General features: G+C 36.8%; 1 protein-coding gene across 1 annotated transcript; it reads left to right on the plus strand.

The window, feature by feature from the left end:
* Window positions 1-2,014: 2,014 nt before the first annotated feature.
* Window positions 2,015-3,859, plus strand: LOC145064463 (uncharacterized). Its single transcript, XM_079011911.1, has 4 exons — window positions 2,015-2,020; window positions 2,105-2,174; window positions 2,217-2,293; window positions 3,392-3,859. Exons 1-4 carry the CDS (start codon window positions 2,015-2,017, stop codon window positions 3,857-3,859), a joined length of 621 nt encoding a protein of 206 aa, XP_078868037.1.
* Window positions 3,860-16,453: the final 12,594 nt, after the last annotated feature.

Consider the following 16,453-nt stretch of genomic DNA (forward strand, 5'->3'; position numbering starts at 1 on the left):
GCTACTGCCTCGTCGCTATTGATCAGTTTGTCGCCGCTAATGATAATAGTCGCCGTTATTAGTATGTCGCCGCTAATGAGTAGTGTCGCCGCTAATAATGTTGTCGCCGAGAATGACCTTTGTCGCCGGTAAAAGTGTCGCCGGTAATTTGTTTTCAATTTTTTTTTAAATAATGATTTTCGTTGCCGGTGATAATATCGCAGGTAAAAGTGTCGCCGGTAATAACAATATTCGATTAAATATCAAAACCAATAGTGTCGACGTTAATTACAAAACAAACATCCTATTAAATATCAAACATAATAGTGTCAAACAAACATCCTATTACAAACAAACATCCAAAATACAATTAAATATCAAAAGTCATACTATCCGAGTAGCAAAACAACAAAATTTTTACAATCTACTAAGTAGCAAAACGAGACAACATATGCAAATAAAACCCATTCTTACATACCCTCATCGCCGTTCCCATCGTTTCCTTGATTATTTTGGGATTGAAAAAACGAATAAAGCTCATCCCTACATGCCGGGTCGGCGAGCATTGCACGAAGATTTTCCAACTACATAATTAATAACAATATATATAAACTTATAAGTTAGATCGTCAAACATAAACAAAAACTATCAAAATACATTGTTATTTTACCTATGATGGTTGTGATGGTTGCGAAGGCTGTGGAATCGGCGGGAGACCAGAAGGTTTGCGGCCAATGCCTCTAATATGGCCACGTCGCTCTCCTAATACATTTTCGAACGTAGCTCTTTCTTGAGTTGGCGTAAACTCACTTTCACCTTGAGTTTCTAGTTTTTGTATATAAGTTTTTAAACAATTTTATAGTTTTTTTTTTGTTTTTTTTTCAATTTATAAAAATAATGTATTTTTTTTCAATTATAGCATCCTACTTATAAGAAAACCACATACTTTTACATACGTATTATGTTGTTGTGTTGTTTTTTTTACCGTTGAGATTAAAATGTATATAAGTTTTTAAAGAATTTTATAATTTTTTTTGTGTTTTTTTTTCCAATTATAAGTTAACTATATAACTTATTGATTAATTAATTTGGAGTTAGCTTGGGTAAAAACTAGAAGCTTTCTAGTTTTTATATATAAGTTTTTAAACAATTTTATAGTTTTTTTTTTGTGTTTTTTTTTTTCAATTTATAAAAATAATGTATTTTTATTTTTATTTTTCAATTATAGCATCCTACTTATAAGAAAACCACATACTTTTACATAATACATAAGAAGGTGAAATTCACATACTTTTACATACATATACCACATATACACCAAATACAAATACACACAAAATAACATCCTATTTAAACCAAATACACATAATTTCACATATATACATAATAACATCCTATTTATACCAAATACAAAAGTTTCACAATCATATATCACATTTACAACAAACATACATACATTCACATACACACAATAACATTCTACTTATAACAAATACATATAATTTCTACTAATATACCACATATACATCAAACACACATACATTGGAATATATATACCAAATTCACATATATTCAAACAAATACAAAATATACAATCCAATTTTCACATATGACAATTATCACATAATTTCACATATAAATACAACTTGAAGCTATACAACTAATTGCAATTAAATAACCACAAACAAAAAATTGAATAACTTGCTTCTAATCCAAAACAATACCACCAAAAACAAGAATATGAACAATTTATTATCATTCAATCACTACATAAAGCTACAAATCGAAATTCATACAAAATAAAAATGAAATCATCAAAAAAAACTTACCTTTCTTCAAGAAATGGAGGTACCTAGAAATTGATCCCAAAGCTTTAACCACTTGCTTGGAACAATGCTTCTAATCCAAAACAACACCACCAAAAACAAAGAATATGAGCAATTTATTATCATTCAATCACTACATAAAGCTACAAATCCAAATTCATACAACAAAAAAATGAAATAATCAAAATAAAACTTACCTTTCTTCAACAATGGAGGTAGAAATTGATCCCAAAGCTTTAACCACACCTAGAGACACTTGCTTGGAACAATGAGGGGAGAAATTTGCTTGAAAGAAGCAGATTGAAGAAGAAATTGGCGATATCGGTGAAGGAAATTGGAAGCAAACAGAAAGGAATATGAAGAAGGGAGGTTATCTGTGTGCGTTTTTTTTTTATCTGTGATGACCAATAGCGGCGACACCTTTAGCGGCGACGCTAGGGGCAATACCAGCGACAATCAGTAATAGCGGCGACAAACTGGAGGGAAGGGTACCGCGTCATTTTTAGCAGACTATTAGCGGCGACTTTTTCGGAGTTTTAGCGGCGACATCTGTGTCGCCGGTATTAGGTTAGACCGGATAAGGCACCCCACCCGTTGGATTATATATCTCATCGAACGGTTCAGATGCAATAGAGGGGGAAAGTGCGGATTCGGGTGACAACCCTTTAGCGGCGACACTATTAGCGGCGACAAGGGGCTTTACCGGCGACTCAAGGTTGAGTCGCCGGTAAAGCCCCTTGTCGCCGCTAATAGTGTCGCCGCTAAAGGTTATATTTCTTGTAGTGTGTGGCGACGACAATTCGTCGCTATACGACGACAGGTCGTCGCTATAGGTAATTAATAAAACTTTATTTTTTAACCCCGAAAATATGATTGACAAAAGCTATCGCGACGACATCTATACCGACGACTCTATTGACCTATGCCGACACGACTACACCGACGACTCTATACCGACGACAAGTCGTCAGTATATGCTATACCGACGACAAGTCGTCGGTATGGGGTCCGAATTTGTCGTCACCATAGGGTTTTAATGTTGTAGTGATATAACTCTAAAATATGTTTGATATCATAAAAAAACAGTTGTACATAATTTTTTAAACTAATATGAGGGAAAATGTCGGTTACTATCTTTATAAAAAGTTATATGGTGCCTCCAACCAGGACGCAGGGAATGCAATAAGAGCTGGGGCACACAAGGGCTTGGTATAACATTAAATAGTGCGTTGCCCTTTCGCTACATCAAGCATCAACTGACAATGCGATGGGGACATTTGCGACTGATGAATTTAATTTACAAACCTTCCAAATTCAAATATTGCAACTTTATTTGGCATGCACTCTTATAAGAGATTTCTAATAATAATTCAATATTTAAAATATCATTTTATAAGATAAAGTGAACATTTTGTTACACATAGTTTTGTGTATCATATCATTAAAAAAATATATATACAAAAGACATCCAAGAGTGAGAATAAGTGACTTTCAACATCGCCTTCTCATGCAATTGTTTATATATAGCTTCTTTTTATTCTCAATCTCAAGTACTGATATTAACATTTCTTATGAATACCATAAAGAATAATGACGAACAAAACCCAGATGCTCATCAAAAAGGGTGGCTGAATCTAAGCCTAGCACCATATCTAGGAGAATCTTGTTCAAACTCAAGACGCACAACCTCGGTGAAGGTATATACATGCAGCTTTTGCAGGAGAAAGTTCTACAGCTCACAAGCATTAGGAGGTCATCAAAATGCGCACAGAAAAGAGAGAGATGCAGCTAAAAGATACCATTCTCCAAAGACGATGAATGCGTTTGATCAATCACTCAAGGTGCATTCCTTTGGTCAAAAACCAGGAGGAGATGGAGAAACAGCTTTCGCAAGGTTTACTGACAATGGGGCTCGATATGGAGTTGCTTGGGAAGCCCCGTATGCTGGGGAGGAAGAAGGAAACATGACGTGGCCTGGAAGTTTTTATTTGAATCCACAACCAGCTTCTCGGAAATCAGATCCATATAGGCTCGACTTGAATCTCAAGCTGTAACTGGCAGCATATAGTTTCTCCTCAAAGTTTAAATCCCCCACCTTGGTAATTTACCTACGAAATTTCAAGTAAAAGATAGATCTTTCAATAAGTTAAGAATGCATCAGTTTGGAATGAGGTGAGGCAGAATTTCAAAAAGGCCTTTCTATGTAATTTACAAATGCCTTAAAAACCTATATATATAGTTGCCTCTCTCCCGCTTGCTTTCTAGGTATATATATATATATATATATATATATATATATATATATATATATATATATATATATATATATATATATATATATTTGTGTTTGTATATCAATATATGTATAGTTATGTATCGTGAATGTAGTTCGTACCTATTGAGAACGATACCATATGCAATGACGATCGTCAATTATATAAGAAGGGCATTGATTTACCAAGGTCTAGCGTCCTACACAAGTACAAATGTACAATAATGTTGGTTATTAGGTGGTAGTTCAAAGAGTAATATTCTGAAAGCAAGGTGCTTATACAAGAACTTCTATTATAAACACAAAGTAGTATTATATTTTACACCGACAGTGGATAAGAAAGAAGGCAAACTTTAAATGATTTTCAGCCGTCGAATTAAAATTTTATTAGATAAATATTTATGACAAAATCCAAAAAAAGTATGACATAAGATATTAAAGCTATTTGTGACAAAAACCGCACAAATGATTTATTTGAACAGTTAAAACACATTAATTTTATGTTTTAATTTTGTTTATTGTCATGTGAAATAGGTCTATGTTAAAAATAAAAAAGTAAATTACATTTTGGTTTATGTGGTTTGTCTCAATTACTTTTACTTCAAATAGTTTTTTGTAGAAGATTGGACCCTGTATTCAAAAGACTTTAAATGAGATAAAAAAAAAAAAAAAGACTTTAAATGTGATCAAAAAACTTTAAATAAAATGTCCAAAATCAAGTTTTTTTTTTTTAATTTTATTTATTTATTATTTATTTTTATGTTTTTAGTCACTGCACAGCTTGAAAAATACTAATCACCGGTTCCAATTCCTTGAAGATGAAGATGATTCTCAGATGGTTTTCTTTTCTACATACAAAGTATCGATTTTCAGCGGAATTTGATTTTCAACAACCAATATCAATTACAATAGATTATATTTACTTAGAGAGCAATTGATTGTAATGAACCATCGATTTCAGTAATCAATCGATTCACATAGAAATCGGTTCATGAAAGAAGAAAAATCAAATGATGGAAAATAATCAATCGATTCTCAGTAGCTAAATCGATTCATACCAGCGACGAGAGAGAGAGAGAGAGAGAGAGAGAGAGAGAGAGAGAGAGAGAGAGAGAGAGAGAGAGAGAGAGAGAGAGAGAGAGAGAGAGAGAGAGAGAGAGAGAGAGAGAGAGATAGATAGATAGACAAATAGTTAGATAGTTAGAGATGGTGGGGGGGGGGGGGGGGGGGGGGGGGAGAGAATGGTGGGTGAGGCGGGGAATAATTTTATCTTTTCTCTTCATATTTTAATTGAAATAATATTAAAATAATTATAACAAATACAAAAAGAAAATATTGGGCATAATCGTATTTTCAAGTTTTTATTGACCAAAATCACAGAAATGTTTTGATTTTGGGTCTTCCATGCAAGCGGGAAATTTTTAGACCCCATCCAAAGTTTTTTGAATAACACAATAACCAATCTTGCAATTTTGCAATTTTGTCTCTTTTATATGACTAGCTTTTGTGGTTTCAAAAAGTTGTAGGGTGGTCTTTAAGACCAACTCTGTCTTAGATTTACCCTTAATGACCACCATATTGCTAACGTCTTACTGTTATTATATATCTAATTACGCCTCTTATTTAGACGATTACTACCTGATCTACATTATCTTTTTTAAAGAAAAAACTTCATTCATCTTCCAATCTTCTCCGTCCCTATCTGTTTTTCATTCAAAATGTAAGAATTACATAAAAACTAAAAAAAAAAAACAAGAAAGAATTATCAAACATTCAAAATGTTTCAACTCGCATGTCGAACATTTGAGGCTCATCAAGTGAGGTGGATGCTCAAGTTGTTTGTACTAAGTTTTAGACATCACTCTTTGACTTAAAATACTTGAAACAAAGGTTTTTTTTTTACCTTTTTTTGGCAATTTATTTACATAGCATGTGCCAGATACTTTTACAATGAAAATCAATCAAGTTTTTTTTTTCTCCAAAACACTTGGAAGAAGGTACATAGATGAAAATGTAAAAAACATTCGCTATGTTGACATTGACGAGTTCTCTATACATGAACTCAATTTGATGATGCAAAGAAATAAGACATGCTAAATGAAACACCACATATTTCAATACCGTAAATTAGTATAAATAAGGAAACTGGGTGCACTAATGTCATGTCCAATGGTTTGTATGTCCTTTTGAATTCAAAAAAATCATTTTACATCGATGTAAGTTGGGTGTTACAACAAATACATAACTATAACATACATTTGAAGTATTACAAAATGGTACTAACAAAAAGAAATTTTCTAACGTTTGCTAATGTTAATTCTAATTCTCTACCATTATCCTAAAAATGTCAACCGCCTTCTAAAGGTCACCTACTTATATTAATTTTATATCTCTTGGACACATGTAAACAAAAATCTAGGAGACAATAATATTGTCTAGTGAGTAGATGGAGTAAACAATACACAAATTATCACAATATTAATCAAGTTTCGTCACACCCCAAACCGAAATGGCGGAAACGTTCAGGGGTGGAGGACGTCATGTATAGTATCACAACAATTGCATCATAGCAATCAAAGTAAACACAACCATTATATTGAATCTATATAAGGTATTTACATCAGTTTGATACATATTTGTATACATCAAAAGTGTAGCAAAATATATATAAAAGACGTGACTCTATACACTCCGTCTTCTCAAAAGCCTACGTAAGTATCTGTCTATTGAACTCCTGAGAATACAAGTAGTTTTGAAAAAGTATCAGCATTAAATGTGGTGAGTTCATAAGCATGTTTTTGTAATGAAAACTTGTTGATGAATCTATGAAAATGTTAGTATGTTTCCAAAAAAATCCAATATTTTCTTTAGTAAAAAGATAGTCTTAAACCCTAAGACCAAATGTTAGTTCGTTATTGAATTATGTTTTTGTGTATGAAAGTTGTTAGGTCATAATTATGTGGTTTGGGCTAGACAATTATATGTATAGATAATGGTAGGGTTTTGGTCGTTATTGGTGTCTGCAGTATGTTTGTTAATGTTGTTTGGTGTTCACGGCCGTGAACATATTCATGATGTTCACTGCGTGAACCATGTTTACGGTTGGTCTGTTCCTATAAATAGGTGCCTGTTAGATTGTGTCAGTAACGTTGTCAGTTAGAGTTCACGGTGTATGTGTATTGTCAAGGTGTACCTGACGTGTTTGCGGCCTAACTATAATATGTGTGCATTGCTTGATAAATTCTTTCTTCTTATTGTTCTTATACTTGATTGTTCATCATCTTGATTCAATTGTTTGATCACTGGTTTGGTTCCTGGATTTGGGACTCTACAATTGGTATCAGATCCAATCTGGTGTTAATTTCATTTTTGGTGTTTACGGCTAAATGTTTTCATCATTTTCGTGTGTGATTCAAGCTTGATCGTTAGATTTCTAAAGTTGTTCGAGGATTCAAGGCTATCAGGATCAAAATTTGTTGTTTTCATTGAAATCTCATTGTTTACGGTTGCAAAAGTTGAAGTGATTACGGTCGTGATCTGATATACGGCCGTGAACCATTCAAAGATATTGACCGTGAACTGATTTTTAACCGTGATCCATCCTTGACCGAGAAACTTTCATTCGTTGACCGTGAAACTTCATCTTTGACCGTGTATGACCATGAACTGTTGTATATGGCCGTGATTCATATATGGCCGTAAAAACCCGTTGGTCATTGAACAATTTCAATTGTATTTTCTTTGTTAGTTTGGTTGTTTAGAAAATTAAAAATTCAAAAAATTTCAGAAAAACAAGAGAAACAAAACAATGGAATCTCAAAACACCATTCAGCAAGAACTTGACTCCATTATGGGAACAACTACATGCATTCCAAGACTATTATCTGCTGAGGGTTTCCCATAATGGAAATACCGAATGGAGAAATACATCAAAATGAAAGACTTCAAAATCTGGAGAAGTATTTTAAAAGGACCCATCCGAATCACCACAACTTTAGAGAATGGAACAATTATTGATAATGATTTTGAAGTCTATAATGAAGAAGATTTTGATAGAGTTGAACAGCAAGAGAAAGCACTTCCCACACTCATTATGTCTCTATCACCAGAGGTTGCTCATGGTTTCTGAGAGTATACTTGTGCAAAAGCTCTATGGGAGGCACTAATTGAGGTTTATGAAGGCAATGAGGACATGAAACAAAGTCGCCAGGATATGCTCAAGAAAAAAATTCAATATGTTCAACTACATTCTCGGAGAAACCCTGGAAGCTCAACCTCAACGATTCATCACATTGACCACTGAAATGAGTTCGGCTGGGATCTCATTGCCAAGATCTGAAATCAACATGAAACTGTTCAATTCTCTCTCAAAGACATGGGATTTGAATGTTGCTGATATCAAGAAAACAAAAGATCTTAACCGACATAGTCTGGCTGAAACAATGGCCATTATCAAAGCATGTGATCTTGACGACAAGCAAAGGGAGATTAATCACGTAAATTCATACTCAACTGCGAACCTCGGGATTCAATCCAACAATGCATTCTCATCCTTCATTACCCCCACAAGTTTAACCTTTTTTTACTTCTCAACCACCATCTTATGTCACTCTACCCATGTAAAATGTCCAATCGTCTATGTCTTATCCATAAGTTGCATCTTCTTCTAAAGCATCTGCTCCACCTCTTGCTCCCAAAGAAAGTGATGAAAACATGGCTTTAGCTACTGGCCTTGTTAACTGCTACAATGCTTTCGTGGCTGGCGAGCTACCTCCTTAACTATCCTTTGCTTACTTGGATCAAATACATCCAGAGGATGTTGAAGAGATGGATATTACATGGCAGATCGCTATCGCCGTGTTTAGAGAAAATTAGTTCTCCAAGAAGACTGGCAAAAACAATTGATGAATGAATGCTGAATAGAATGTGGGTTTCAGTAAGGGAAAACTTAAATGCTTCAATTGCCATGAGCCTGGTCATTTTGCCAGAGAATGCCCGAAGCCAGGCAGGAGGGAGAATAGCGAAAGAACAATGGTGCTCGTGGGAAGCAGCAAGGGAGCTACCATCAACAACCAAACCGCTAATCTTGTTGTGGTGGCTCATTCGTTTGACTGGGAAGACCAGATACAGGCCCTGAACATTTCCGGAGCTAAAAATGTGCATCTTGCACAGATCAATGACATTCCAAAAGGAGAAGCTGAAGTGGACCCAGAGGCGGAGATGATGGAACTGCAATTCGCGTTTATGGTGTAGGCCACTCCAGAGCCTACAAAGCTACAGGTCAGTGAAATTTCTTGTTCTCATACTTGTGTTAACACTGTCAAATTTTTACGTGAACAAATTGAACTAATAAAGAGGGAGAATGAGGAACTTAAGTATGAGAGGTATACCCTTAGGAAAGGCCAGAAACCATTGAAAGAACAGTTAGAGGCCAAGACTAAGGACATTAGAAAATTGCAAGAGGATTACAGCAAGAAGTTTGTCAACTATAAATACCTTCAGAAAGAACTTGTTGTTGCCACTGAGGAACTTAACACATTAAGGCTACGTTTTGAAAATGCTGATTTTAACTTTAAAAAATTCAATGTGTCAAGTGTGAAAGTGACAACAATAATTGAAAAACAAATGAAGTGGAAGGACAAAAAAGAAGTAGGAATAAGTTATGAGAGTGTCCCTCCCCCATTCAATCACAATTACACTGCTAAACCTTTGACTCAGGAGGAGATTGACCGAGAGCCATCTATGGTTTACGGCAAACCAACTGCTGAACAAGCAACAAAATGTAGTGCTAGGGAGTTAGATACTATCATTTCTACTTCCTTTGTTGATTTGTCAGTAAGTCCGGGAAAGCAGGAGGATGAAATGATTGAGTCTGATAATAATTTTGTGTCAAAATTTGCTGTTCCTATTTTGAATAGTGATGAGTATGTGTCTGTTAAAACTAATTTGATTTGTGATGGTTTGGTGTCAAATTCTAATGTTTCTGATAAATGTGGTGTTGTCTTTGTTAAATCTGTTGAATCTGACACTAGCACATCCATACCTTTTACACCTATCACATAATCTGACTCCTACACTTACACGTGTGAGAAAGTTAGAAGAGACAAAAAGAGCACAAAATCTGATAAAGGCGGTACCATTTCTAATGATAAAAAGCAAATAAGTTTCAACTGTGGTACTGCGGCCATATTGCTCGAAATAGCCCTAATAGAGCATTTGTTCGTTTTTCTGCACTGAGAAGAGAAAATGAGTCTCGAGGAAGGTCTCTAACGAGAAAGTCCTCGAGATCTCGTCTTCGTGATAATGATTGGAAAGTTTATAGTGATAAGAAAAGGGTTGATCCTAAAACGAAGTAACAAGTTTTCACTAAACCAGTCACAGGTGCTTTGCCGAAATCGAATGCGGCTAAGCCAAGGTCGATTTAGTCAAAGGGTGCGTCTAGATCATCGACTAATCCTATCCGAAAAGGTAAATGTTCAAAGAAAAATAATAATAGTTTTAAATCACCTATGAATTCTTCAAAACCTAACAATCAGTGGGTGCCCAAATCTACACTTGTCCAATAATCATCATCTTTTGACATTGCATCTGATTATAGTTCAAAATTGAAAAATCAAAAGGATAAGTCGGTGAATGTCAAGGGTAAACCCAGGGGTGTAATGACCTGGGTCCCCAAATCTAAATGATCCTGCTCATTGTGCAGGAACAGCTGCATAGGAATGTCGCTAAACCACGGTATGTCGACAACGGTTGTTCCCGACACATGACAGGAGACATTTCCCAGTTGCACAACATTCAAAATTTTAATGGGTGATATGTTTCTTTTGCGGGAGGGGATGGCAGAAAGATCACTCAAAGGGGAACAGTTTCTAATGGAGTGCTGAGCTTCGAGAATGTAAACTACGCACCCGAGTTGGTGCACATTTTGTTGAGTGTCTCTCAAATTTGTGACAAGGGCTACTTAATGCATTTTACCAATTAATAATATATAATTTTGAAGCCATGCATCGTCATCCCAGATGAATGGATTCTTACGAAATCAAAACGGGACGACAATGCATATATCATTGATATGAACAACGATCTTCTTGAACATGTCACCTGTCTATTCTCAAAGGTTTCCGAGCACAATGATATGTTATGGCATCGTCGAATCGGACATGCTAACATAAAGAAAATGAATCGACTTGCAAAGAATGAAATGGTGCATCGGCTTCTTTTCAAAAATTTCATCACGTTTGAAAAGTGTGTGACTTACGCTCAAGGAAACATCACAGAAAGCCACACCTGCCAAAACAGGTTAATTCGATCAACCATGTGCTCCAAATATTGCATATGGACTTCTTTGTTCCAGTCAATGTCCTCAATATCAATAGAAATTCATATTGCTTGGTAGTGATAGATGATTTCTTGTGGTTCATGTGGGTCTTCTTCTTGTCTAACAAGGTTGGGATTGTTGACCTGATTAAGAAGTTTGTTTTGATGATCGAGAACCAGACTAATCACCGGTTGAAGGCGCTCGGAACTAACAACGGGACAGAATTCAAGAATGTTGTTGTCCATCATTTTTGTGTTGAAGAAGGGATAGTGCATCAATACAGTGTTGTTCGCACACCGCAACAAAATGGTGTTGCTGAGCGGCAGAACCAAACACTACAAGATGCCGCAAGGACAATGTTGTGTGACTATAAACTTTCGGGTTTCTTTTGGGCCGAGGCGATCAACACGACGTGCTATGTTCAAAATCATGTCCTGATCAACAAAGCTCAGATAAAGACCCGTACAAGATTCTCTACGGTCACAAGCCATCTGATAGTCATTTTCATGTCTTTGGTTGTCCTTGCACCCTCTTTCATCTAGAATCCAACCCGAAATTAAATGCCAAGGCTGATGATTGTTACTTCATGGGTTATGCTCTCGCATGACATATAGGGTCTACAACAAGGAAACAAAGCAAATTTTGGAATCCTATGACGTGCGTTGGTTAGAGGAGAACGAGATGGATGCCCAAGTCGGTCCGGATTGGTTATTTGATTACACCCCTTTTGTTCAAATCATTAAATGTGTCTTCAAATGATTCGTCTGGTTCCTGCTCTCGTTCGAAGAAAGGTATTAAAGATGAAGAAGAAGAAGATGTTGTGTACAGAGCACCATTGGTGCCTTCTACGACTCCTGCGGTGGATGAAGCTATTACAAGTACTTCCTCAGGTTCGCCATGCCAAAGAATTGATCCCAATGCTAAAGTCACTCCTCTTACACCTGTAGAACGAGACTTCATGACCAGAGACACTTCTGCTGCAACTCAGACTTTCATGGAGTTACTCTTTCCCGAGCCGATTGCTAACGAGTATGTGGCTAATATTTCTAATGATTCCAGCTCACCTGAGGTGTCTGATATAGCAGATGATGGACACATCAACATCAACAACCTTCCCATAATGCTCAATGACATCAGCCAGGAGCTTCCCACCAGAATACAACACGATCGCCCGATCGAAAACGTCCGCGACCAGCTGGGCGACGGTGTTAGAATGTAAAGTCAGAGTGGAGACGTCTACACATGTCTCTATTCTTGCTTTATCTCTAAAATAGAGTCAAAGAATGTTTATATGGCGCTGAATGACCCTAGCTGGGTTGACGCAATGCATGAAGAGCTGGATCAGTTCGAAAAGTTGGGCGTTTGGAAACTGGTTGAATTAGCTAAAGGCAAGAAGTCCCTCGACACACGGGGTTATTGTGCGTAATAAGGCGTGATTGGTTGTCCGTGGCTTCTGACAAATAGAGGGTCTAGACTACACCGAAGTTTATGCAGTGGTTGCTCGATTGGAGGCTATTCGCATTTTTCTTGCGTATGCTTCTTACATGAACTTCACGGTTTACCAGATGGATGTCAAGACCGCCTTCCTGTACGGCGATGTGAAGGAAGAAATCTACGTTGATCAACCTCCTGAGTTTTTCAACTCAAAGTTTCCGAATCACGTCTACAAGTTTGACAAGGATTTATACGGGTTACATCAAGCTCCAAGGGCGTGGTATGCAACTCTTACAAAGCACTTGCTCGAGCATGGATATGCACGGGGGACAATCGATCGAAACCTATTCATTAAGCATGTTGGTTCCGATAATATTCTTGTGCAAATATACACCGAGGACATTATATTCGGGCCAGCATGTCCACAGTTGTTCAAGGAGTTCGAAGCCGTTATGAAGAAGAGATTCGAGATGAGTTCTCTTGGGGAGATGAATATGTTTTTGGGGCTTGAGGTCAAACAAGATTCAACCGGAATCGTGATTCATCAAGATAAGTATATGGATGATATGCTATAGAAGTTCGGGTTTAGAGACGCAAAACCTGCGTTAACGCCGATGGATGAGCGACTCCTGTTGCTCCAGATCCTGAAGGCACATCCATAGATCATATTAACTACAAATCGATGATCGGATCGCTGATGTATCTGACTGCGAGCAAGCCAGACATTATGTTCGCGGTCTTTCAGTGCGCATGTTACCAAGCTAATCCTAAAATTTCCCATTTAATTGTTGTCAAAGTAATTTTTCGATATCTCAAAGGCGGCCCAAAATTGGGTCTTTGGCACCCAAAAAATTCTGAATTTGATTTATATGCTTTCAACCTCCGTAGCTGACAGTAATTACGGAGGTTGTGAGCTTGACAGGAAATCAACTTCTAGGGGATGTCAGTTTCTAGGAGATCGGCTGGTGTCATGGCAGTGCAAGAAAACAACATACAGTCTCAACTTCAACGTTGAAGGCGGAATATGTCGCGACTTCTACCTGTTGTTCTCAAGTCATATGCATCCAACATCAGCTGTTGGAATACAGTTTGAACCTTCTAGAAACCCCTATTTTCTGTGACAACGAAGCTGCAATTAAAATTGCTAAAAATCCAGTCCAACACTCAAAGACCAACTACATTGACATCAAAGTGCAATTTTTTCAGAGATTGTTATGAGCTTTCGCTCATTCGGTTGGAACATGTTCTCACTACCAATAATGTGGCGGATTTGTTCACAAAACCGTTTAAAAAAGTTCGATTCGATGTGCTTATTGGATTTTTGAAAATGATATGTTTTGAAGACTAATTTGTTTTGTTCTAGGGTAGTTTAAATTTACGCATTTAAATTCCATTCTCTCCTATGCACAAATTTTGGGGAAGAAATAAAAACAAAACAAAAAAATCAGAAAAGTCAAAATTTATAAAAATCAGAAAAAAATTAGAAAATCCAAAAATTCCTGGTCTGTAGGTAATGTGATGGGTAATGATATAAATATGTGATAGCAGGCAATTTGAATCTATGTAAGGTACCAAAGTTGAATTGTCTAGGCTCTGTGTTCGATATGTTGGTAGACACGGAAGATTTTAATGGACTTCACTAGGTTCAGATGAACTTAACAAATCTAGAGACTTAATAAATCTTGACCTAAATAGATCTGTTTAGCCTGACAATACGACACTCGGGTAGGTTGAGCAGGGAGATATACATGGGAATCTGTAAGTCCCAATCTCTTAGATCCAAATCAGTGATCAATTGAAATGCAAGTTCAAACAGAGTGTAGAACGAGTAGAAGAAGAATTAAGCCAAGCATGCACACATCTATATCACATAAATGTCAGGTACACCTTGGGAAACACACAGTTACGTCACCCCTTGACTGACACAGACGCAGGCTATTTAGATCACTCACAACAACACACAAGTGTACAACCGCACACACATGTACAGTCATCCACGCAGTGTACAGCCATACACACGTGTGTGGCCGCACACATCCACTAACATGCTATAACCACCAAAACAAGCTTTAACACCATACCAAGACCTATACAATAGAATGCCTAGCCCAAACCATCATATCTTGACCTATCAATCTCCCCCTTGGTTTGCGGCTTGCATTTACTTGGTCTTCACTCTTTCGGATTCTCTAACAGCTTCAAGTCAGATTTTCCCATGGATCCCATCTAAAGCTTTTCATTAATGATCGTGGCACTAATAAGCCTCAGAACCTCTTCTCTGTTTTTGAACTTGATGGCAGCGGTTGCAGTTTCATCATCATAGGTCCAAAATTCCATGTTATCGAGATATCCCTCATGAAAGTGTTGAGGGATAGGAATCTCTTTCAATTGTTTTGTCGCTTGCCACAATATTATCTTCAGTGGTTCACCAGTTTCAGGATCAATAATATCATTATCTTTCCTAAACAAGGCTTTTGCAGTCTTCATCTTTGAGAAATTTTCTCTGACCTGCCTCTCTAGAAATAGTTTGAAGTTAGTAGCACTACGATCCTGTGATGGATTGTGAAATGGAGCCCTTGAGAGTTCAGCAAGATCAACTTTTGTCAAGGAGTTGAAATCAAGGATGCTCTTGTAGTATTAAGAAATTCCATAATTTCTTTTGATAACCCACATGTTTGCCTTATGATCAAAAGCCCACATTTTAATCCCTGAACGATCACCATATTCATCACCAAACTTTCTCTTTGTAAGATCCGTTACTGTCAATATAGGATCATTTCCTTTGTGATTTTCATTTGAGCTCTTTATAAAAAGCAATCCTTCATTCTTCTTAGCAGTGACGGTCCTTTTTCCGTGTTTGATTGTGATCCGTGATCTTGCATTGTCAGGATCTTTGTAAAAACGATCTACAATGGTTATTGTTCTTGGAGGAGGTGGATCAACAGGAAAGTCGCTTTCAGTAGGTTGGGCGGGAGCCGTGGGAGGATCTTCAACATCATGAGGCTATTGAAACAGTGATTGGAACTTATCACCAAAAGCTTCAAACAACTTGTTCTTTAACCCAAAATAAAAGGCAGTTGAAGATGCAAGATTGGTTGGTAGATCAATAATCTGTTTTGTCTTTAAAGCATTTTCTGCTTGAAGCTTAGGGATATAGTTACCATGTTGTTCAAGCATGATGTCCTTTTCAATGTTTTGCTGTTTCAGAATTCCAATTTCTTCTTGAATTTTATACACAAAAGTTTTATCATCCCCTGAAAGACCTTCCTCGATAGATATTCCTTTTCCACGTGAGGAGGGTTCTGGGCTATGCTAAGCCAAGTGCCTTGCTAGTCTGGTAGAAGCATCATCTAGCAAAGGCCTTGTGGGGGAGTATTCTGGAACAATAGACGATCCGCCTGTCTCAAACACAGTGCTTAGACCTTCTCCAGTTAGTAGTGGTGGTGTAGTAACATTTGTGGTGGTGGCTGTAGATGAAACTGGTGCAGTTTGGCTGTGACAACCCGAAGTTTATTCCATCGCTGTAACCCGTTCCTTCAATAAAACTCGTCTTTATCAAATAGTTCCGTTTACATCTTGAATTAGTTTATTTAATTTGAGACTTTTATTATGATCCTGTGAGTG

This window comes from Lactuca serriola, chromosome 7, assembly GCF_051521515.1.
Source record: "Lactuca serriola cultivar US96UC23 chromosome 7, Lser_US96UC23_V15, whole genome shotgun sequence".
In the NCBI taxonomy this organism is placed as follows: Eukaryota; Viridiplantae; Streptophyta; class Magnoliopsida; order Asterales; family Asteraceae; genus Lactuca; species Lactuca serriola.

Bases quoted from the DNA above. Each gene is read 5' to 3' on its own strand.
- LOC145064463 (XM_079011911.1), top strand. The intron at 2,175-2,216 runs GTTATCTGTGTG...GATGACCAATAG, and splicing joins AAGGAATATGAAGAAGGGAG to CGGCGACACCTTTAGCGGCG. The intron at 2,294-3,391 runs GTACCGCGTCAT...AATACCATAAAG, and splicing joins GCGACAAACTGGAGGGAAGG to AATAATGACGAACAAAACCC.